Raw genomic sequence first — 24,316 nt, 5'->3', positions numbered from 1 at the left:
CGTCCATGGCCGTCAATGGCATCGATTTCCATCCGTGTCAATGGGACATTTGGGGGACACCTCCTGCTGATATCTGGTCATTTCCTGTTGATTTTGGGACATTGTTTTTTTGCCATTGAAAATGAATGGGAAATTTGGACGTCCATGGCCGTCAATGGCATCGATTTCCATACGTGTCAATGGGACATTTGGGGGACACCTCCTGCTGATATCTGGTCATTTCCTGTTGATTTTGGGACATTGTTTTTTTGCCATTGAAAATGAATGGGAAATTTGGACGTCCATGGCCGTCAATGGCATCGATTTCCATACGTGTCAATGGGACATTTGGGGGACACCTCCTGCTGATATCTGGTCATTTCCTGTTGATTTTGGGACATTGTTTTTTTGCCATTGAAAATGAATGGGAAATTTGGACGTCCATGGCCGTCAATGGCATTGACTTGCATATGCGTCAATGGAATCGGGGACATTTGGGAGACATGTCCTATTGATATCTGGGCTTTCCTGTTGATTTGGGGACATTTTTTTTTTTTTTTTTGCCATTGAAAATGAATGGGAAATTTGGACGTCCATGGCCATCAATGGCATCGACTTCCATACGTGTCAATGGGACATTTGGGGGACACCTCCTGCTGATATCTGGTCATTTCCTGTTGATTTTGTGACATTGTTTTTTTGCTTTTGGAAATGAATGGGAAATTTGGACGTCCATGGCCGTCAATGGCATCGACTTCCATACGCGTCAATGGGACATTTGGGGGACACCTCCTACTGATATCTGGTCATTTCCTGTTGATTTGGGGACATTTTTTTTTTTTTTATGCCATTGAAAATGAATGGGAAATTTGGACATCCATGGCCGTCAATGGAATCCAAGTACATTGGCATCAATAGAATCGACATACATGGCAGTCAATGGCATTAAGCAAATTAAATGCCATTGGAAATGGGAAATTTCGACGTCCATGGCCGTCAATGGGATTAGACGTCCGTCGCCGCTGTCATTTACAACACGTGTAAGTAAATCTTTCATTTTGTCAATAGGATCAAAGATATGTCTTGACAAATAAAAGACATTTTAAGTTGAAAATAGGCATTTAATGTTCTTTTAAAGAGGTAGAATAGAAAAAAAACAGTATTTACATGGAAGTCATCAAAGGCGTGAGACGAGCCCCATCGACGTAACAGTAATAGGTCAAGAATTTGGCTTTTTTTCCCCCCGCTTTGAGGATACGTTTCCAGGTCCGACGCGGGACGGCTACTTGAAGATGAGTCCGGCCTCGGCGTACACTTGGAAAACTTTCTCGATGGCGTTGACGTAGGCGGCGGTGCGCAGGTCTAATCCCAGCTGGAACTTGCTCGCCGTGCGCATGATTTGCTAGCGGAGAGCGGCAAAGTCAGAAAAGCTCAAAGGTCAAAGGTCGGACAGACTCACCCTGGCCGAGCGCTCCATGGTGAAGGCCAAGCCCGAGTGGACGATGTCCTTTTCCGACGCCCCCTGCGGACGAGCGGGCGTACGTACGTGTTAAGGTTGTGAAAAGTATCCTTGCTGAAATGTATCCAGATACTATATTTGCACCAAAAATCACCGGGAAGTGACCAGTCAACAGGAAGTGACCCAAAATAGACAGGAAGTGATCTCTTTTCTTTTCTTTTTTGTTTTTTTTGTTTTTAATTTTCGATCACTTTTTGATGGTCTTGTGGCATAACTTGGGTCACTTGTTGTCTATTTTGGGTCACTTCCTGTTCATTTGGGGCATTTTCAGGTGGCTTCCTGTTGATAATGGGTCACTTCCTGTTGATTTTGGGGTACTTACAGGTCATTTTTATGGATTTTGGGTAACTTTCTGATGGTTTTGGGGCAATACTGGGTCACTTCCTGATAATATTATGTCACTTCCTGTTCATTTGGGACATTTTCAGGTGGCTTCCTGTTGATAATGGGTCACTTCCTGTTGATTTTGGGGCACTTACAGGTCATTTTTATGGATTTTGGGTGAAGTTTTGATGGTCTTGGGGCAATACTGGGTCACTTCCTGTTGATATTGGGTCACTTTCTGTTCATTTGGGGGTATTTGAGGTCACTTTTTTGGGTCACTTTCTGATGGTTTTGGAGCTATACTGGGTCACGTCTTCCAAATTTGGGTCACTTTCAGTTCATTTTGGTGCATTTTCAGGTCACTTCCTGTTCATACTGGGTCACTTCCTGTTGATTTTGGGGCACTTACAGGTCATTTTTATGGATTTTGGGTGACTTTCTGATGGTTTTGGGGCAATACTGGGTCACTTCCTATTGATAATGGGGTCACTTACTGTTGATTTGGGGCCATTTCAGTTGACTTTTTTGGATTTTGGGTCACTGTCTGCAGGTTTTGGGACATTACTAGGTCACTTCCTGGAAATTTTGGTGCATTTTCAGGTCACTTCCTGTTCACTGGTCCCTTCCAGTTGATTCTGGGGCACTTACAGGTCTTTTTTTATTTTTTTTTTATTTTGGGTGACTTTCTGATGGTTTTGGGGCAATTCTGGGTCACTTCCTCATGATTTGGGGGCATTTGAGGTCACTTTTTTGGGTTTTGGGTGACTTTCTGACAGCTTTGGGGCATTACTGGATCACTTCCTGTTCATTTTAGTGCATTTTCAGGTCACTTCCTGTTCACTGGTCACTTCGTGTTTATACTGGGTCACGTCCTGTTGATTTTGGGGCACTCACAGGTCACTTTTTTGGATTGAGGGTCATTTTCTGGTGGTTTTGGGGCAATATTGGGTCACTTCCTGTTGATTTGGGGGCATTTGAGGTCACTTTTTTGGATTTTGGGTAACTTTCTGATGGTTTGAGGCATTACTGGGTCACTTATGTTTATTTTGGGTCACTTCCTGTTCTTTTTGGTGCAATATCAGGTCACTTCCTGTTCACAGGTCACTTTCTGATGGTATTGGGCTAATACTAGGTCACTTCCTATTAATGTTGGGTCACCTCCTGTTGATTTGGGGGCATTTGATGTCAGTTTTTTGGGATTCTGGGTCACTTACTGATGTTTTTGGGGGCATTACTGGGTCACTTCCTGCATAGTTTAGGTCACTTCCTGTTTATTTTGGGGCACTTTCAGGTAACTTCCTGTTCACTGGTGACTTTCTGGTAATTTTGGGTCACTTTCTAATCCATTGATTTTGTGTGACTGTGATGGTTTTGGGGTATTACAGGGTCATGTCCTGGAAATTTTGGGTCACTTTCTGTTCATTTTGGTGCATTTTATGTCAGTTTTTTTTGGGATTTTGGTTCACTCACTGATGTTTTAAGGGCATTACTGGGTCATTTACTGCATATTTTAGGTCACTTCCTGTTCAATTTGGGCCATTTCCAGGACTTTTTGTTGATTTTGGGTGACTTTGTGATGGTTTTGGGGTATTACAGGGTCACGTCCGTTTAAGTTGGGGAGTTGTCAGGTGATGTCCTGTTCACTGTTCACCTCCTATTGATTTCGGGGCACTTTCGGGTCACTTCTTTGGATCTTGGGTCACTTTCTGATGGTTTTGGGGCAATACTGGGTCACTTCCTGTTGATTTGGGGGCATTTTCAGGTGACTTCCTCTTCACTGGTCACTTCCTGGTGAATTTAGGTCACTTACGGGCCACTTTTTCTGTTTTTGGGTTACCATCTGATACTTTCGGGGCTTTATTGGGTCACTTCCTGTTTATTTGGGGGGCATTTTCAGGTCACTTTTGTTGATTTTGGGTGACTCTGTGATGGTTTTGGGGTATTATAGGGCCACTTGTTTTTAATTTGGAGAATTGTCAGGTGACTTCCTGTTCACTGGTCACTTCCTGGTGATTTTGGGGCTCTTATGGGTCATTTTGGGGGGATTTTGGGTCACTTTCTAATGGTTTTAGGGCAATACTGGGTCACTGTTGATAGTAGGTCACTTCCTGTTGATTTGGGGCATTTGAGGTCACTTGTCGATGATTTTGGGGGCATTTACAGGTCACTTTTTCCGATTTTGGGTCACTTTCTGATGGTTTTGTGGCTTTATTGGGTCACTTCCTGTTCATTTTTGGGGCATTTTCAGGTCACTTTTGTTGATTTTGAGTGACTTTCTGATTTTTTGGGGGCATTTCAGGGTCACTTCCTGTTAATATCGGCTCACTTCCTGGTGATTTGGGGGCATTTGAGGATACTTGCCAATGTTTTTGGGTCACTTTCTGATGGTTTTGGGGCATTACTGGGTCACTTCCTGTATATTTTGGGTAATGGATATTTTGGGTCACTTCCTGTTTATTGTGAGGCATTTTCAAGTGACCTCCTGTTCCTGGGGATTTTGGAGCACTTTCAGGTCACTTTTGCTGATTTGGGGTCACTTTCTCATGGTTTTGGGACATTATTGGGTTCATTCATGTATATTTTAGGTCACTTCCTCTCCATTTTGTTGCCTTTTCAGGTCACTTTTGTTGATTTTGGCTTTGACTTTCTGATTGGTTTGGGGCATTACAGGGTCACTTGTTATTTTGCACAAAATAAATACTTACGGCGATGCGGGCCTGGAACTCGGAGGTGGGCACAATGGGAATGGCGCCGCCGTGTTTGCCAAACTTCCTCTCCAGACTCTCCTGAACCGACACTGCGCAGGTAAAAAAAAAAAAAACGTATATGATTTTTGAGCTTTTCATCATGTTTTGTTGTCATTCCCCAGTTAAAAACACATTCGGCGTGCTTATCTTAACCATTTACAAACCACCGGTTGCTATCGAGTCACTTTCTGTTGATTTGGTGGCAGTTTGAGGTCACGTCCTGTTGATATCGGGTCACTTCCTGTTAATATGTCACTTCCTGTTGATTTGCGGACATTTCAGGGTCACTTCCTATTGATTTTTGGGCATTTCAGGGTCACTTTCTGTTGATATCTGGTCACTTTCTCTTGATTTTGTAGCATTTTGGGGTCACTTCCTGTTGATTTGGGGGCATTTCAACATCACTTCCTATTATCATCAGGTGACTTCCTGTTGATTTGGGGCATTTCAGCATTACTTCCTGTTGATATCAGGTCACTTGCTGTTGTTTTTTGGCATTTCGGGGTCGTTTCCTGTTGGTATTGGGGCGCTTCCTTAATATATCATGTCACTTTCTGTTGACTTTGTGGCATTTCAGGGTCACTTCATGTTGTTATCAGGTCACTTCTTGTTGATTTGGGGCATTTCAGCTTCACTTCCTATTGTTATCAGGTCACTTCCTACTGATTTGGGGACATTTTGGAGTCACTTCCTATTGATATCAGGTTACTTTCTGTTGATTTTGGATCACTTGCTGTTTATTTCGGGTCACTTCCTGTTGATTTTGTGGCATTTTGTGGCCACTGCCTGTTGATATTGGGACACTTCCTGTTGATTTGGGGGCATTTCAGCATCACTTCCGGTTGATATCGGGTCACTTCCTGTTGTGGCTTTTTTTTTTTTGTATTTCGGGATCACTTCCTGTTGATATCAGGTCACTTCCTCTTATTTTTTGGGTATTTCAGAGACACTTCCTGTTGATATTGGGACACTTCCTGTTGATTTGGGGTCATTTCAGCGTCACTTGCTGTTTATCGGGTCACTTGTTATTATTTAGGTATTCCTGGGTCACTTCCTGTTGATATCAGGGCATTTTCTTTTGATAACAGGTCACTTCCTGTTGATTTGGGGACATTTTGAGGTCACTTCCTGTATAAATCAGGTCACTTTCTGTTGACTTTGTGGCATTTCAGGGTCACTTCCTGTTATTATCAGGTTGCTTCCTGTTGATTTTGGATCACTTGCTGTTTATTTCATATATTTGATATCAGCTCACTTCCTGTTGATTCGGGGACATTTCGGGGTTACTTCTTGTTGTTATTGGGTCACTTCCTGTTGATTTGTGGCATTTCAGTGTCGCTTACTGTTGATATCAGGTCACTTCCTGTGGATTTGGTGCCATTTGGGGTAATTTTAGTATTATTGATTGTTGATATCGGGTCACTTCCTGTTGATTTTGGGGCATTTCAGGGTCAATTCCTGTTGATATCGGGTCACTGCCAGTTGATTTTTGGTCATTACGAATCCACTTCCTGTTGATTGTGGGGCATTTCAGGGTCATTTCCTGTTGATATCGGGTCAGTTCTGGACGACACGGGGTCATTTCGGTTTCACTTACTATTGATATCAGCTCACTTCCTGTTGATTTTGGGACATTTCCGGGTCACTTCCTGTTGTTATTGGGTCACTTCCTGTTGATTTGTGGCATTTCAGGGTCATTTCCTGTTGATATCGGATCACTTCTGGACGACACGGGGTCATTTCGGCTTCACTTACTATTGATATCATGTCATTTCCTGTTGATATCAACTCACTTCCTGTTGATGCAGTTCACTTCCTGCTGATATGGTGCCATATGGGGTCACTTCCAGTTGACTTGGGGTCATTTTGGCATCATTTCCTGTTGATATCAGGTCAAATCCTGTTGATTTGGGGGCAATTCAGGGTCACTTCCTGTTGATATTGGGTCATTGCCAGTTGATTTGGGGTCATTACGAATCCACTTCCTGTTGATTTTGGGGGCATTTCAGGGTCATTTCCTGCTGATATCGGATCACTTCTGGACGACACAGGGTCATTTCGGCTTCACTTACTATTGATATGTCATTTCCTGTTTATATCAACTCACTTCCTGCTGATTCGGGGACATTTCAGGGTCACTTCCTGTTGTTATTGGGTCACTTCCTGTTGATTTTTGGCATTTCAGGGTAATTTCCTGTTGATATTAGGTGGCCGCCGGTTGATTTGGGGTCACTAGGAATCCACTTCCTGTTGATTTTGGGGCATTTCAGGGTCACTTCCTGTTGACATCAGGTCACTTCTGGTCGACACGGGGTCATTTCGGCTTCACTTACTATTGATATGTCATTTCCTGTTGATATCAGCTCACTTCCTGTTGAATCGGGGACATTTTAGGGTCACTTCCTTTTGAAATAGGTCACTTCCTGTTGATTTGGTGGCAGATGGGGTCACTTCCAGTTGATTTGGGGTCATTTTGGCATCACTTCCTGTTGATATCAGGTCTCATCCTGTTAATTCGGGGACAATTTGGGGTCACTTCTTGTATAAATCAGGTCACTTCCAGTTGATATGGGACATTTCAGGTCACTTCCTATTATTATTAGGTCACTTGCTTTTGATTTGGGGACATTTTGGGGTCACTTCCTGTTGATATCAGGTTACTTCCTGTTCATTTTGGATCACTTCGTATTTATATCGGTTCACTTACTGTTAATTTGGAGACATTTCTTGGTCACTTCCTGTTGGTCACTTTTGCATTACGTGGAAAGTTAGCATAAATGAGCTTTGGAGTGATACAACATGCCTGAAAATGTGCAATAGTCCGCTTTAAGCGGCAGGTTGACTCACTCAGCAGGTGGTAGTTAGAGTCACGCTCATACTTGAAGGTCAGGCGGCCGTAACTGACGTGATTGAGGTTCTTAAGCCACTCGAAGTAGGACACGGTCACACCGCCAGCATTCAGGTACATGTCCTGCACAGGTGGTGGTTAGCTCAGCGCAGCCGTCGGCAACCGGTCGGAACCTCACCGGGATGACCAAGATGTTCCTCTCAAGGAAGATGCGGTCGGCCTCGGGCGTGGTGGGACCATTGGCGCCCTCAGCAATGATCTGCAGACCAATTCTGAAAGTTGGAGAAAGTCGAACAGTGATGGAAAAACACTGACCTTGGCCTTGACGTTGTGCGCATTTTTTTGGGTGAGTTGCTTTTCGCCGGCGGCGGGGATAAGGATGTCACAGTCGGCCTCCAGGATGCTCCCCTCGTACGGCGAAGAATTGGGGAAGCCCACGATGGTCCCGTTGGCCTGGAGATACCAAAGCTCTTTTTTTAATGGTTCACACTCGACCTTTTCAGGTGGAAAGGGCTTCGCACCAGTTTGTAGTCCTCCAGTTCTTTGGGGTCAATGCCCTGTGGGTTCCAAATGCTTCCGTCAAGCTCGCCCACTCCTACGCATTTGGCTCCAAAGCGGTGAAGGTACCTCATGGAGTGAAGACCCACGTTGCCGAAACCCTAAAAGCCAGAACGGAGGAAATTTCCTGATGTCACGGAGATCCACTCACTAGTGTGTAGCGGGCATACGTATATGGCCAAATTTGTGAGTAAAAGACGTTTCAAAAAAGGTCGCTTCGCTTGGGTGCTCTCAGGGCACGCAAACATAGCTTCTGAAAATGAAGCCAAAGGTGTTTGGTGAGCTTAGAGTGCAACATTTGCGGGTAAAAAAAAAAAAAAAAAGGTTCAAATGACCCCGGAGGTTCTGGAGGTCTGTAATTTAGTGGTAATTTGTGGATAGGGCCCCTGAAGGGCATGTATCGAGGTTTTGGTGCATCATTTTCGAGTCAAAATTTAACATTTACCTTGAGGTGGTGGAGTTGTTTAAGGGGGCTAGGGTGCTTTCTGGGCCGGTAAAATGCATGAAAAGAGAGTATACAACATTTGCGGGTAAACATTTCTTGAAAATTACCCCAGAGGTTGTGCAGGTATCTAGCGGACTTTGGGTGCTTCTAGAATTTGTGGAGTGGGCCCTTGGTAGTACCCTGCAAGCGCATCGAATGTGTAGTGGTGTTTGGGTGCATGATGGAGAAAATATTATGTGACCCGAAGTGAATTAGCACATTATGCCTTATGATAAATTCAATCCGGGTCAAAGGGCGGAATGAGGGGGGGAAATATTACATTATGCCTTTGTGATGTATGATTGCTTCTGTGAAATAGTTTGTAACAACTTCTATTGTTTTTCACCTTGTTCCCATAGTTAGGAGACACGCCTGAGTAGGGAATCTCACGAGATAACTTGTTTTGCACCATAGTACGCGCTTGAGTCCGATAAGTTAGGAGGGAATCTCACAAGATAACTTGTTTTGCACTCATAATATTTACCGTGGGAACACAACATCTGCTACCGGACAGCACAACCTGGGAACCACGCAAGGAAAAGCCCCTTTTTCGAGGGGCTGAACCAAAAGTAACTTTGTCATTGAACGGAGCCGCACCGCCTGGGAGCGGAGGTTGGCCGTCTCCGCCCCAGTGTGGCGCGTCCCTACAAAAACAGGACATTTCTGGGCGACCCGTGAAGTCCGCCAGCGGGTCACGTACGGATCGCCTGGCTTTGTTCCTTGGCCGCTTTACTGGAGTGTTCCTGGCTTCCCACTCACTTGTCACAGTAAGAGATTTTCATTGCTAAAGGGACATTTTGTTTTGCTATAACAGGAACGCGGGGATTCTGGGGTTGACAAACTCAAATCTAGCGTCATCGTTGACATTTGTTGATACTTGTTTGCTTGCTCTTGTGGGATTGTAATCAATAAATCTCATTTATTCTGCATTTTCTAATCAATAAACATTGTCTATTGGGCAAAAGTGTGCCTGTTACCTATTCACCGCGAACCTGAAATTTCGGAAAACAGTGCACCATTTTCAAGTCACAATGACCCTGTAGGTTGGGGAGGTATCTAGCGGACTTTGGGTGCTCCTAGAACTTGTGGAGTGGGGCCCTGGAGAAGGTACCCCCGCAAGCACAGCAGGGTTCAGGTGCACAATTTTCTGTTCAACTATGGACATTCTCCCATAGGTTTTTTAGGTGTGTAGCAGGTCTTAGATGCTGATCATTTGTGAGGGTCCTTAGAGGTTGCCCAGCAGCGAGTGCGTAGTGGCCATACAATACGCCATTTTCGGGTAAACATTTTTTTTAAATGACCACAGAAGTTGTGCAGGTATCTAGCAGACTTTGAGTGCTCCTTATGCGGGTAGAATTTGTGGAGAGGGCCCGTGGTGGTACCCCGCCAGCGCAACAAGTGGGGAGCGGCGTTTCAATGCACCATTTTCAGGTCAAAATTACCCCAGAGGTTGTGGAGGTATCCAGCAGACTTTGGGTGCTCTTAGAACTTGTGGTATGGGGAACAGGAGGAGGTATGCCTGCAAGCACAGCAGTGTTCGGGTGCACCATTTTTAGATCAAAATGACCCCAAAGGTTGTGGAGATATCTAGCGAACTTTGGGTGCTCCTACAACTTGTGGAGTGGGGCCCTGGAGGAGGTACCCCCGCGAGCACAGCAGGGTTTGGGTGTACTATTTTTGGGTCAAATTTGGACATTCCTCAGTGGTTTTTGAGGTGTGTGGGTCTTAGATTCTGCTTGGGCAGGTGTAATCGTTTGTGAGGGTCCTTAGAGGTCACCCCGCAAGCGTAACGAGTGCGTAGCAGCCATACGATACACCATTTTCAGGCAAATATTTTTCGAAAATGACCACAGAGGTTGTACAGGTATCTAGCAGACTTTTGAGTGCTCCTTAGCCGGGTAGAATCTGTGGAGAGGTCCCGTGGTGGTACTCGACAAGCGCAGCGGGGTTTGGGTGCACCATTTTCAGGTCACAATGACCCCAAAGGTTGTGGAGGACTCTAGCGGACTTTGGGTGCTTCTAGGATTTGTGGAGTGGGCCCCTGGAGGAGATACCACCGCGAGTACAGCAGGGTTTGAGTGCATTATTTTCAAAATCTAAATGACACCAAAGGTTGTGGAGGTATCTAGCGGACTTTGGGTGCTCCTAGAACATGTGGAGTGGTGCCCTGGAGGAGGTACCCACGTGAGCGCAGCAAGGTTTGGATGCACTATTTTCCGGTTAAATTTTGACATTTCTCCAATGGTTTTGGAGGTGTGTACCGGGCATTAGATGATGCTTGGATGGGTGTAATCGTTTGCGAGGTTCTTTGGAAGTCGCCATGCAAGCAGAGTGAGCAGGTAGCGAGCCCGTAGTGGCCATAGGATGCACAATTTTCGTTCTTTTTTTTTTTTGAGAATGGCCCAAGAGGTTTTTGTTTGTGTAGCGGGCTTTAGGTGCCCCCTGGGTGGGTAGAACTTGTGGAGAGGGACCTTGAAGGTACCCTGTAAGGGTGCCCAAGCATAGCAGGGTTTGGGTGCACCATTTTCATGTCAAAATTTACCCGTGTTTCGGGGGTTAGGGTGCTTTGAGGGTATGTAAACTGCTTGGAGAGGGTCCCTCAGAGGTCCCGTTGCAAGCACGCGGTGGTGATAAGATACACCATTTTTTACGTAAAGATTTTTTTGAAAATGACACCTAGGGTAGCAAGTTGTGTACCGGGCTCTGAGTAAGAATTTGAACATGAGCCCATTGGCTTTTTTGACCTTACCTGAATGACAAAAGTCTTGTCGTGGAATCCGGGACACATTCCCAGTTTGCCCATGTAGGCGGCCTCGTTGACAAAGTTCTCCACGCCGTGGAAGACACCTCTCCCGGTGGCCGAGATGCGTCCGTGGATGCCCCCCTGGCTGATGGGCTTGCCCGTCACGCAGGCGTGAGCGTTGATGTCCTGGGTCGGACGAATGGGCAGAGCTAAGGACCGTGCTGCCCAGTGCAGATTCGCCGATCCAAACTCACGTTGTAGCCCATGGTGGTGGCGAAGGTGTCGGCGATCCACGACATCTCGCGTTCACCCGTGCTCATGTCGGGAGCGGGAACGTCGATGCCGGGTCCTGCCGGAGTGGTCTGGTTATTGCTTTTTGCGTCAAATACCACACGGCGATGAGAGGTTTGGCTTCTCACCGATGAAACCTTTCTTAGCGAGCTCCACGGTGAACCGCCTGGTGATCTTCTCCAACTCGTTGTCCTGGAAAGATACAACTCATTGCGTTCGCTCGCCATGATTTGGTGGCTGGCAGAAGAAATATGGAGGCAATTTCTTTTATTGTTTAATCAAAATATGGTTTTACATAAAATAGCTTTAATTTACAGAAGAATTCCAATGGTAGCTTTGCTGTGATGGTTGGTCATCAGGTCACTTCCTGTTGATATTACATCACTTCCTGTTGAGTTGGAGACATTTGGGGTCACTTCCCTCTGACATGTCATTCCTGTTGATTTTGAGGCATTTCGGGGTCATTTCCTGTTGATATTACATCACTTCCTGTTGGTTTGGGGACATTTGGTGTCACTTCCTGTTAATATTGGGTCACTTCCTGTTGATTTGATAGCTATTTGGGAGCACTTCCTGTTGCTTTGGAGCCATTTTGGGTTACTTCCTGTTGATTTTGAGGCATTTTGGGATGACTTCCTAATGATTTGGGGGCATTTGAGGGTCACATCCTGTTGATATTAGGTCACTTCCTGTTGATTTGGTAGCTATTTGGAAGCAGTACCTGTTGATTTTGGAGACGTTTTGGGTCCTTTCCTATTGATTTTGAGGCATTTTGGGATGACTTCCTGTTAATTTGGAGACATTTGGGGTCACTTCCCATTGACATGTAACTTCCTGTTGATTTTGAGGCATTTCGGGGTCACTTCCTGTTAATATTACATCACTTCCTGTTGGTTTGGGGACATTTGGTGTCACTTCCTGTTAATATTGGGTCACTTCCTAATGATTTGGGGCCATTTGTGGGTCACTTCTTGTTGATATTAGGTCACTTCCTGTTGATTTGATAGCTATTTGGGAGCACTTCCTGTTGATTTTGGAGAGGTTTTAGGTCACTTCCTGTTGATTTTGAGGCATTTCGGGATCACTTCCTGTTGATTTGGAGACATTTGGGGTCACTTCCCATTGACATGTCACTTCCCGTTGATTTTGAGGCTTTTTGGGGTCACTTCCTGTTGATATTACATCACTTCCTGTTTGTTTGTGGACATTTGGTGTCACTTCATGTTAATATTGGGTCACTTCCGAATGATTAGTGGGTATTTGAGGGTCACAACCTGTTTATATTAGGTCATTTCCTGTTGATAGCTATTTGGAAGCACTTCTTGTTGATTTTGGAGACGTTTTGGGTCACTTCCTGTTGATTCTGAGGTATTTTGGGATGACTTCCTAATGATTCGGGGGCATTTGAGGGTCACATCCTGTTGATATTAGGTCACTTCCTGTTGATTTGATAGCTATTTGGAAGCACTTCCTGTTGACTTTGGAGACGTTTTGGGTCACTTCCTGTTGATTTTGAGGCATTTTGGGATGACTTCCTGTTAATTTGGAGACATTTGGGGTCACTTCCCCTTGACATGTCACTTCCTGTTGATTTTGAGGCATTTTGGGGTCACTTCCTGTTGACATTTCATCACTTCCTGTTGGTTTGGGGACATTTGGTGTCACTTCCTGTTAATATTGGGTCACTTCCTAATGATTTGGGGGCATTTGAGGGTCACTTCCTGTTGATATAAGGCCACTTCCTGTTAATTTGATAGCTATTTGGAAGCATTTCCAGTTGATCTGGGGTCACTTCCTATTTAAACATGTCACTTTCTGTTCATATTGGTTCACTTCCTCTTCATTTGGGGGTGTTCATGGGTAACTTCCTGTTATATTGGGTAACTTCCTATTGATTTGGGGGCATTTTGGGGTCACTTCCTGATGATTTTTAGGCATTTCAGGGTCACTCCCTGTTTATATTAGGTAACTTCCTTTTGATTTGGGGGAATTTCTGGTTCACTTTCACTTATCGGGTCACTTCGTGTTGATTTTGAGGCATTTCGTGGTCACTTCCTGTTGATATTGCAGTACTTCCTGTTGGTTTTGGGACATTTGGTGTCACTTCCAGTTTATATTGGGTCACTTTCTAATGATTTGGGGTCATTTGAGGGTCACTTCCAATTGATATTGGGTCACTTCATGTTGATTTGATAGCTACTCAGGGCTCACTTCCTGTTGATCTGGAGTCACTTCCTATTTTTACAGGTCACATATTAGTTCACTTCCTCTTTATTCGGGAGCGTTTCAGGATAGCTTCCTGTTTATATTGGGTAACTTCCTGTTGATTTAGAGGCATTTGGGGGTCACTCCCTGTTGATTTGGGAGCATTTTGGGGTCACTTCCTGTTTATATTGGGTCACTTCCTGATGATTTGAGGGCACTTCAGGGTCGCTCCCTGTTGATTTAGGGGCATTTAAGGGTCACTTCCTGTAGATATCATGTCACGTCGTGTTAATTTGGGGGCATTTCGGGGTCACTTCCTGTTGACGTTGCATCACTTCCTGCTGGTTTGGGGACATTTGGGGTCACCTTTTTATATTGGGTCACTTCCTGTTGATTTGAGGGCATTTTGGTGTCACTTCCTGTTTATATTGGGTCACTTCCTAATGATTTGATGTCACTTCAGGGTCACTCTTGTGGATTCGGGAGCACTTGAGGGTCACTTCGTGTAGACATCATGTGACTTCCTGTTAATTTGGGGGCATTTCAAGGTCTCTTCCTCTTGAGATTGCATCACTTCCTATTGATGAGTATAAATCTTCCATCAGATATAGTGGAGACTCCAAAAAAATACATTTGAACACTATTTTTCTTTGATTAAAATGTTTATTCATAGTTTGTTTGAATCGTATCACGTCCTCGGGGCAGCCATATTGGTAGGGGCGAGATTGCCATCAAAGTCAATGCTTTGGCATGAAAACCAAGTCAGACGAAGTAGCTTATTTCTCAACCTAAGATTAATTTATCTACTATTTACTCACTGTCTGCCATGGCCAGCGCTAGACGTCCAATCTATTTGAAGCAGAAGGGTTGGCAGCGAATTGATTGCCACTCTCCCGCAGAGAATGACAAAAGAGGGGGAAAAAGAAGAAGGACGACGGAAACTTACGGAATATTTCTTGGGGTTGATCTTGAGGCCGGCTTTTGCGCCTCCAAATGGGACGTCTGAAAGACGTCCGGGTCTAATGAGTAGGGTGACGGCGGGGGAGCGGAACGGCTTTGCCGCTGTACTGACCGACTACGGCGCATTTGTAGGTCATCAGCGACGCCAACGCCTTGACCTCGTCCAAAGACACGTCCAAACTGTAGCGGATCCCTGAAACACAAGCGACATTTGGTCGTCTTCTAGGTTATTTCCGGTTGATTTTGGGACATTCCCTGGTCACTTCCTGTTCAGTAACCCAAAGTCAACGGGAAATGGCCTGCAAACACCCCCTAAATCAACAGGAAGTGACCCATGTTCAGACAATTTTGGGGCATTTCCTGTTGATTTTTGGTCACTTCGCATTGATTTATGAGCATGTCTGTGTCACTTCCTGTTGATTTAGGGGAAAGACCCAAGAATGACCCAAAATCAACAAGTGACCTGTAAAGGCCACCAAAAATCAACAGGAAGTCACCCATGTTCATTCAACCCCAGTCAAATTTTGGCCACTCCAGGTCATTTGCTGTTGATTTTTGGTCACTTACTTTTGATTTTGGGACATTTATGGGTCACTTCCTGTTTATTTTTGGGCATTTTTGGTCACTTCCTGTTAATTTTGAGTGGACATTTCCGGGTCACTTCCTGTTGATTTAACCAAAACCCAAATCAAAACCCTAACCAACAGGGAGAGACAGAAAATGCCCCAAAATCAACAGTATGTGACCCAGAAATGCCCCAAAATCAACAGGAAGTGACCCGTAAATACCCCAAAAGCTACAGGAAGTGACCCAGAAATGCCCACTCAAAAGCAACAGGAAGTGACCCGGAAGTACTCTAATATCCACGGATGTGACCTGTAAATTCCCCCAAAATGAAGAAGAAATGACCAAATATCAACATGAAGTGACCTGGAAATACTCCAGTATCAACAGGAAGTGACCTGTAAATTCCCCCAAAATCAACAGGAAGTTACCCAAACATCAACAGGAAGTGACCCAGAAATTCTCTTAAAATTGACAGAAAGTGACCCAAATAGCAACAGGAAGTGACATGTAAATTTCCCCCCAAATCAACAGGAAGTGACCAAAAATCAACAGTATGTGACCCGAAAATGCCCCAAAATCATCAGGAAGTGACCCGTAAATACCCTGAAATCAACAGGAAGTGACCCAAACATCAACAGGAAGTGACCCAGAAATTCTCCTAAAATCAACAAGAAGTGACCCAGAAATGCCCCAAAATCAACAGGAAGTGACCCATAAATACCCCAAAATCTACAGGAAGTGACCCAGAAATGCCCACTCAAAATCAACAGGAAGTGACCTGTAAATTTCCTCAAAAATCAATAGAAAGTGACCCAGAAATTCCCCAAAATCAACAGGAAGTGACCCAGAAATGCCCATTTAAAATCAACAGGAAGTGACCCGGAAGTACTCTAATATCGACGGGAAGTGACCTGTAAATTCCCCAGAATGAAGAAGAAGTGACCAAATATCAACATGAAGTGACCTGGAAATACTGTTGGAGTACTTCTAGGTTACTTCCTGTTGATTTTTGGCATTTATAGGTCACTTCCTGTTGATTTTGACTGGGCATTTCTGGGTCACTTCCTGTTGATTTCGGGGTGTTTACTGGTCACTTCCTGTTGATTTTGGGGGCATTTACAGGTCACTTCTTGTTGATATTGGAGTACTTCTGGGTCACTTCCTGTTGATTTTTTTGGCATTTACAGGTCACTTCCTATTGATTTTGAGGCATTTCCGGGTCACATACTGTTGATTTTTGGTCACTTCCTGTTGATTTGGGGGGAAATTTACAGGTCACTTCCTGTTGATATTTGGGTCACTTCTTGTTGATTTTAGGAGAATTTCTGGGTCACTCCCTGTTGATGTTTGGGTCACTTCCTGTTGATTTCGAGGTATTTACGGGTCACTTCCTGTTGATTTTGGGGCATTTACATGTCACTTCGTGTTGATTTTTTGTTTGGGGGGTATGACTACTTTGATTTGAACTCGCGTAATATTATTTTGAAGTAACGCTACTCTTTCCTGAGTTTTTTGTTTACTCTTCCCACCTCTGTTGGGAGGAGCTTGAAAGCCCGGCTCTAGCCACGCCCCGTTTTGGGTGGCTTTGACGCTCCGTTGGCGCCCCCTAGCTCTCAACCTCGCCAAAAACACATCGGGTCTTACCTCCCTTGCAGGGCATCCTGTGCTGGCTGTGCTGAGCCCGGTATCCCTCGATGACCTCCCACTCTCCGTTGTCCCTCTTGATGGGAAAGTTGAGACTGAGAACGTGATTGCAAGGCTTGATGATCCTGAGTATCCCGCGGACGAACTTCCTCTTGTTCTCGACGCTGTCTCGGGTCTTCAGCTCGTCCACCAGCTTGTTCTCCACGATGGCGGCGCCGCGGTCGAAGAAGCCCTCCACCATGGAGAAGAAGTTGGGGTCGTCGTCGGAGGCGACCTGCGAGGAGTAGCCGCGACTACTCCTCGTCAGCCGGTCGTAGCCCGTCCCGCGCCGGCTCAGCAGACCTGCTAAGTTTCGCCGGTACATGTTGAGTTGGGAGCGAGATGTTGAAAAGTCGACGAAGGCAACAAAGTTGAAAAAAAGTGGAGGAAGTGGGAGCGGAACCGCCGCAACTCCTCCTCTTCCTCGACTCGCTTTTCCTGTTCGACAACTTCACCTGGATGACAACATCTGGCGCTAGTCGCTAGCCTAGCTTAGCATCCCGTAGAAACTAACGACATCTGGCAGGTAGGTAGTAAGCGCCCGTTGCTAGCTTAGCATGAGCGTCCTACAACTACTTGCGCTAGCCTAGCATTAGCATCCATAAGTACACAAACGCTTTGAACTTCACTTTTATCATTTGTACTAATTCACTGCCACCTATTGATAGACATTAAAGAGAAGGTTGGCATTGAGTGATCATGTTTCACTGCCACTGACTGCGATAGACGTCCAATCCAATTTAACTGGGAGGGGCCAGTTTGTTTTTAGCAGTTTAGCTAATTTTTCAGCAATATATTTGTTCCTGTTTTTTTTTTTTTGCACTTTCCATGAATTTTCCAGTTTATTTAATGGTTGGCCATCATCTCATTTATATTTATGTACCTATGTATATAAGTTAGGGCTGCAGCTATCGAATATTTTAGTTGTCGATTAATCGATGGACTAGTTAGTTCGAGTAATCGGATAAGGAAGATGAAAAATTAAAATACCTGAGCTGAGCCTCAAACGGTATATATGTACACGTTTTAAATGAGGATCTATATAAAACAAAACAATTGGCTAACTTAAATTTAAAAAGTCCGCTAGCTTAAATGCTATAAAATGCTAAAGTTTTTTTTTTTTCCATTGCTCTTAACAAATGGTTCAGACACATATTCCCACAAAAGATGGCTAAATATATGTATAAATTATGAATGCATTAAAAAACATTAGCTCAAACAAAAACTTATGCTTATGCTAGTCTTAACAGGGAGCAGTTGGATTCAGCCATGTAAAAAGAGGCAGACCAGAGGGCAGTGTATCCACCCTAATCAATAAAACTAAATGCAAACATTTTCAAAATAAACCATTACAAAGCCACTTTAATTAAACGAATACTCAAAGCTACAAAATTTAATCCGAATATCTTTTTTCTAATCGAATACTTGAGTTCATCAATTAATCGTTGCAGCACTAATACAAATATAATTGTTTTGATTTTGGGTCACTTCCTGGAAATTAGGGGGATTCTGGTTTAATTTCCTGTCTATTTAGGGCACTTATTGTATGTCAAGGATCACTTCCTGTTGATTTTAGGGTACTTGCAGGGGTAGTCCTGTTCATTGGTCGTTTCCTGTTGGTTTTGGGGCCATTCTGGGTAACTTCTATGTAGTGCTGCAACGATTAATCGATTAACTCGGGTAATCGAACAGAAAAAAAATATTCGAATTAAATTATGTTGCTTCGAATATTCGTTTAATTAAAGTGGCATTGAAATTGTTTAGTTTTATTGATTAGGGTGGATACACTGGCCTCTGGTCTGCCTCTTTTCATATGGCTGAATCCAACTGCTCCCTGTTAAGACCAACGTAAGCTAAGTTTTTGTTTGAGCTAATGTTTTTTAATGCATTCATAATTTAGTTTATACATATATTTAGCCATTTTTTGTGGGAATATGTGTCTGAACCATTTGTTAAGAGCAATAGCAAAAAAAACTTTAGCATTTTATAGCATTTAAGCTAGCGGACTTTTTAAATTTAAGTTAGCCAATTGTTTTGTTTTATATAGATCCTCATTTAAAACGTGTACATATATACCGTTTGAGGCTCAGCTCAGGTATTTTAATTTTTCATCTTCCTTATCCGATTACTCGAACTAACTAGTCCATCGATTAATCGACAACTAAAATATTCGATAGCTGCAGCCCTAATTTATATACATAGGTACCTAAATATAAATGAGATGATAGCCAACCATTAAATAAACTGGAAAATTCATAGAAAGTGCAAAAAAAACCAGGAACAAATATATTGCTGAAAAATTAGCTCAACTGCTAAAAACTCACTGGCCCCTCTCAGTTAGTTCATATGGCTGAATCCAACTGCACCCTGTTAAGACCAACGTAAGCTACGTTTTTGTTTGAGCTAATGTGTTTTAATGCATTCATAATTTAGTTTATAGGTATATTGAGCCATTTTTGTGGGAACCTTTTGTTAAAAGCATTGTAAAAAAAACTTAAGCATTTTATAGCATTTAAGCTAGCGGACTTTTTCTATGTAAGTTAGCCAATTGTTCTTTTGTTGTACATAGATCCTCATTTTTTATTTTTTTTTAAATCCCGTTTTAGGCTCAACTTAGTTATTTTAATCTTTCCTGTTCCTTATCCGATTACTCGATTATTCGAAATAACTAGTCCATCGATTAATCGACTACTAAAATATTCGATAGCTGCAGCCCTACTTTTTTTTTTAATTTTAGGGTACTTACAAGTCACTTCTAGTTGAATTTGGCATTTCCTGTTGATTTAGGGGTATTTTAATGTCACTTCCTGTTTATTGGTCATTTCTTGTACATGTTGGGGGATTCCAGGTTCATTTCTGTATGTTTAGGACACTTGTTGTATGCCTATGATCACTTCCTCTTGATTTTGGGACATTTCCTGTTGATTTTAGGTCATTTCCAGGTCACTTCCTATTGGTCTTAGGGCCATTTTGGGTCACTTCCTGTTGATATTGGGGCCAATCTGAGTCACTTCCATGTTAGTTTTAGGGTACTTAGAAGTGACTTCCCGATGATTTTGGGTCACTTCCTGTTCATTGGTCATTTTCTGTAGATTTTAGGGCTTTTTTGGTCACTTCCTTCTGATTTTGGGTCACTTCCTGCACATATTGGGGGATTCCGGGTTCATTTCCTCGATAATTATGACACTTATTGTGTATCTAGGATCACTTCCTCTTGCTTTTTGGTCACTTCCTGTATATCTATGACCATTACTTTTGATTTTAGGGCATTTCCATGTTATTTCCTGTTCACTGGTCACTTCCTGTAGATTTGGGGGCTTTTTCAGATCACTTCCTGGTACTTTCTGGTCACTTCCTGTATATGTAGGATCCTTTACCTTTGATTTTAGGGCATTTCCAGGTTACTTCCTGGTCACTGGTCACTTCCTGTAGATTTGGGGGCTTTTTTTAGATCACTTCCTGGTACTTTTGGGTCACTTCCTGTATATGTAAGATCATTTACTTGTGAGTTTAGGGCATTTACAGGTTACTTCCTGTTCTTTAGTCCCTTTCTGTAGATATTGGGGCTTTTTCAGGTGACTTCCTGTTGCCTTTTTGTCACTTCCTGTATATCTTGGATCATTTCCTGATGATTTTAGGGCACTTCCAGGGGTCTTCCTGTTCATGAGTCCCTTCCTGTTGACTTTGGGACATTTCTGAGTTACGTCCATGTAGTGCTGCAACGATTAATCGATTAACTCGAGTATTCGATGAGGAAAAAATTTTTGAATTAAATTTTCCCGCTTCGGGTATTCGTTTAATTAAAGTGGCGTTGTAATGGTTTGTTTTGAAAGTGTTTGACTTTAGTTTTATTGATTTAGGTGGATACACTGCCCTATAGTCTCCCTCATTCACATAGCTGAATCCATTTGCTCCCTGTTAAGACCAACATAAGCTGAGTTTTTGTTTGAGCTAATGTTTGTGTTCATGCATTCATAATTTAGTTTAAAGGTATATTTAGTCAATTTTTGTAGGAATATGTGTCTGAACCATTTGTTTAGAGCATTGTATAAATAAATAAATAAATAAATGTCAGTATTTTTATAGCATTTAAGCTAGCGGGCTTTTACTATGTAAGTTAGCCAGTTGTTCTTTTGTTGTACCTAGATTTTTATTTATTTGTTTATTTTCTAAACCGTTTGAGGCTCAGCTAAGGTGTTTTAATTTTTTATGTTCCTTATCCGATTACTCGATTATTCGAACCAAGTAGTTCATCGATTAATCGACGACTAAAATAATCGATAGCTGCAGCCCTACTTCCATGTTAGATTTAGGGTACTTACTAGTGTTGTTCCGATCATGTTTTTTTGCTCCCGATCTGACCCCGATCGTTTTAGTTTGAGTATCTGCCGATCCCGATATTTCCCGATCCGATTGTTTTTTTGTTTTTTTTTTGCTCCGGATTCAATTCCAATCATTCCCGATAATTTTTCCCAATCATATACATTTTGGCAATGCATAGAGGAAAAAAATGAATAAAACTCGGACGAATATATACTTTCAACATACAGTACATAAGTACTGTATTTGTTTATTATGACAACAAATCCTCAAGATGGCATTTACATTATTAACATTCTTTCTGTGAGAGGGATCCACGGATAGAAAGACTTGTCATTCTTAAAGGATAAATGTGACTTTGTATATTGTGACTAAATATTGCCATCTAGTGTATTTGTTGCGCTTTCAGTAAATGATACTGTAGCCATTTAACTGTTCTGCCCAAATGCATGATGGGAAGTGCAACCATGACTGTACGTAGTGGCACCAATTGATATATCTTCTGTGCGTTGGGAAATAACATAGGGTGTTAAGAAATAGATCAACTACTACCTTTCTTGCCCACATTGCTTCCCACGATATTTCTAATTTTTGAGAGAGGGATTTTAAGGCTTTAGCCAACTAAAAAAAGGCTCCAAAGAATGCCAAAATTCACTCTACTCATTTTACGCTGCCTTTTAGTTCTATATATATATAGGTTAAACGGCGCCATTATAGATTGAATGCGACAATCCGTGAGTGGGTCGTGCAGCGCATGCATTAATTGCGTTAAATATTTTAACGGGATACATTTTTTTTAAAATTAATTACTGCCGTTATCAGGATTAATTTGATAACCCTACCTTAAGCCTAAACTAAAGACTCTGGGTGAGTGTAACATATTATGTCTGTAACGTTAAATACAATTATAAAACGATTTAATTAAAATATATATATATATATATTAAAAATAGGCATGGCCGATATTTTTTTGCCGATTCTGATACTTTGAAAATGACGTGATCGGATCCGATCAATCGGGACATCTCTAGTATTAACACAATCCACAATCTTCTATTTCTTGGTGGACTGACATCCAATCAGTGACCCGAGTAGTTTCTTCCTCCATCAGCATGTGCGAAAAGCCGAAGATCCACGCGTTCCTGGGGGCCCCGCGCAACTGCGACGTCGGCGCCGAGAGGGAGCGGCCTCCGCGCTGGAAGCGACTAAAGCTCACTTGGCGGGAAGGCCATCTTGTCCCCGTAGCCAACGAAACGCAAGCGCATTTGGGCTTTTCGAAAGCCATTTGCAGTGGTGAGTAGAGTAGTACAAAAATTTGACGCAGGGAAGAATAGCCTTACTTCAAAATAATATTACTCAAGTAAAAGTCAAAGTAGACATCCCAAAAAACTTCCTATTCATTCTTGGGACATTTCCGGGTCACTTCCCCTTCGGTAACCCAGAATCAACAGGAAGTGACCGGTAAATGTTCCCAAAATCAAGAGGAAGTGACCTGAAATACTCATTAGCTGCTATTGACAGCGCTAGAAGTCCAAATATTTTTGACTGGGAGTCACTGACTGAACATGGGTAACTTCCCGTTAATTTTGGGGGCATATACAGGTCACTTCCTGTTCTTTTTCGTTCTCTTCCATTTCCATTCTGTTTTCCAGAAGATGATCATGTCCTGGAGGAAGAAGACTCATCTAAGCCCATCTCACCGTCCCTTCTGAGCCGCTACCTCTCCGCTTGGACTCAGAGCCGAGCCTTAATCCTCAGAGGGGCCTCGGGACCCCCGTCCGGAGCCGCTCGGATTTCGCCGACCCACTCGTCAAGCACACCGGAGCTTTTCGTTCAAGGTATCGAAACTTCTAATCTTGCCTATAGACCCTACCCACGTGACGTCACAACTCCGCTCTCCTGAATGGTACCGCCCACTTGTCCGTCAAAACATGGTGTTAACCTGTTACGGCTACGTACATTTCTCCTATTTACGGCGTGTTTTTCTGCTCCTTAACATTAATAATCAAAATTGTGAAGGCGTGTGTGGCTGTTGGTTGCACTAACAGAGAAGATGGAAGGAGAGACTTGAAGTTTTACCGTATTCCGAGGGATCCAAAGAGCGCGAAATGGACGGCTGCAATTCGACGTGAAAACTGGGCACCAAAAAATCACCACAGACTATGTAGTAGTCATTTTATATCCGGTAAGATGCATTTAAGATATACTTAGAGGGTTTTGGGCTGACAAATAACCACAATTAAGATCATTGCGAGGCTAATCGCCGACAACATACGACGTAGTACGACATAGTTTCAAATTCAAGATGTTTGTGACTTCCCTTTCTTCCACCATCGTTATTTTTTGAATAATATTTAGCTGGTACCAAGTGAAAGAAACTGGCCTCGTCTACGGGGCAGACAAATAACCACAATTAAGATCATTGCTAGGCTAATCGCCGACAACATACACGTATGTATGTAGTGAGAGTGCTATCGCTAAACCATATAAACATTAAAAGCCTTAACTCCATTGACAAACGACATGAAATACATTAGACTTGACAGTGGATGTTAGCAATAACAAAAGATTTTGAATTGAAAATTTCGTAACTCACCTTTCCAAGCACAAGATAGATTCCTGCCGAACGAGGACCTGTTTCACCCAACCAGCAACGAAGTATTTATAAGCCTCCAAGCTCTTGAAGTTTTTCAAATTTTCGTGGGAATAGGCTGATTTTGTGTGGACAAGATAATTGTAAATATCAGCGTAGCAGATGTCAGGCAGACAGGGCGAAGACAGTGGGTTGAAAAACATCGATTTGGGCATCAAATATGGATCTGGCGACTGTATAGAACGAAGCTTTTCCACATAACGCCTTTTATGCAACACATCCAGTGAGTTTACGGCATCAGAAAGCACCGGGTCTTCCATGAAATGCATTTTAAATTCCGCCATCAATTGAAAACAATGCTAATACAGAGTCAAAATGACGGACAAGTGGGCGGAACCATACAGCGAGCACGTGGTTTTGTGACGTAGGTGGGTAGGGTCTATATTCATGGCTGGACTACAAAATGCTATTTCTATGCAAGATGTCCAATTCCAT

General features: G+C 43.1%; 2 protein-coding genes across 2 annotated transcripts in view; one reads left to right on the top strand and one right to left on the bottom strand.

The window, feature by feature from the left end:
• Positions 1-976: 976 nt before the first annotated feature.
• LOC130922602 (glutamate dehydrogenase, mitochondrial-like) lies at positions 977-17,611 on the bottom strand. Its single transcript, XM_057847453.1, has 13 exons — positions 16,870-17,611; positions 14,771-14,851; positions 14,645-14,700; positions 11,622-11,685; positions 11,457-11,551; positions 11,209-11,388; positions 7,939-8,076; positions 7,733-7,870; positions 7,596-7,676; positions 7,417-7,540; positions 4,528-4,619; positions 1,439-1,501; positions 977-1,381 (listed from the first exon to the last, which is right to left on the bottom strand). Exons 1-13 carry the CDS (start codon positions 17,231-17,233, stop codon positions 1,262-1,264), a joined length of 1,596 nt encoding a protein of 531 aa, XP_057703436.1. The 5' UTR covers positions 17,234-17,611; the 3' UTR covers positions 977-1,261.
• Positions 16,829-24,316, top strand: part of LOC130922681 (uncharacterized) — a 78,490-nt gene continuing 71,002 nt past the window's right edge. Inside the window, exons 1-3 of the mRNA XM_057847593.1 lie at positions 16,829-17,434; positions 22,324-22,521; positions 22,881-23,066. Coding sequence (XP_057703576.1) covers positions 22,341-22,521; positions 22,881-23,066 — 367 coding nt within the window. The 5' untranslated portion in view covers positions 16,829-17,434; positions 22,324-22,340. The remainder of the gene's footprint in view (positions 17,435-22,323; positions 22,522-22,880; positions 23,067-24,316) is intronic.

The sequence above is a fragment of the Corythoichthys intestinalis genome, chromosome 10, assembly GCF_030265065.1.
Source record: "Corythoichthys intestinalis isolate RoL2023-P3 chromosome 10, ASM3026506v1, whole genome shotgun sequence".
Taxonomy (NCBI): Eukaryota; Metazoa; Chordata; class Actinopteri; order Syngnathiformes; family Syngnathidae; genus Corythoichthys; species Corythoichthys intestinalis.
The sequence above is the reverse complement of the archived record's forward strand: the minus strand, read 5'-3'. Positions and strand labels throughout refer to the sequence as shown.

Bases quoted from the DNA above. Each gene is read 5' to 3' on its own strand.
- LOC130922602 (XM_057847453.1), bottom strand. From the start codon at position 17,233: ATGTACCGGCGAAACTTAGCAGGTCTGCTGAGCCGGCGCGGGACGGGC. The intron at 11,389-11,456 runs GTGAGTTTGGAT...CGTCCGACCCAG, and splicing joins CCACCACCATGGGCTACAAC to GACATCAACGCTCACGCCTG. The intron at 1,382-1,438 runs GTGAGTCTGTCC...GCTCTCCGCTAG, and splicing joins CCATGGAGCGCTCGGCCAGG to CAAATCATGCGCACGGCGAG.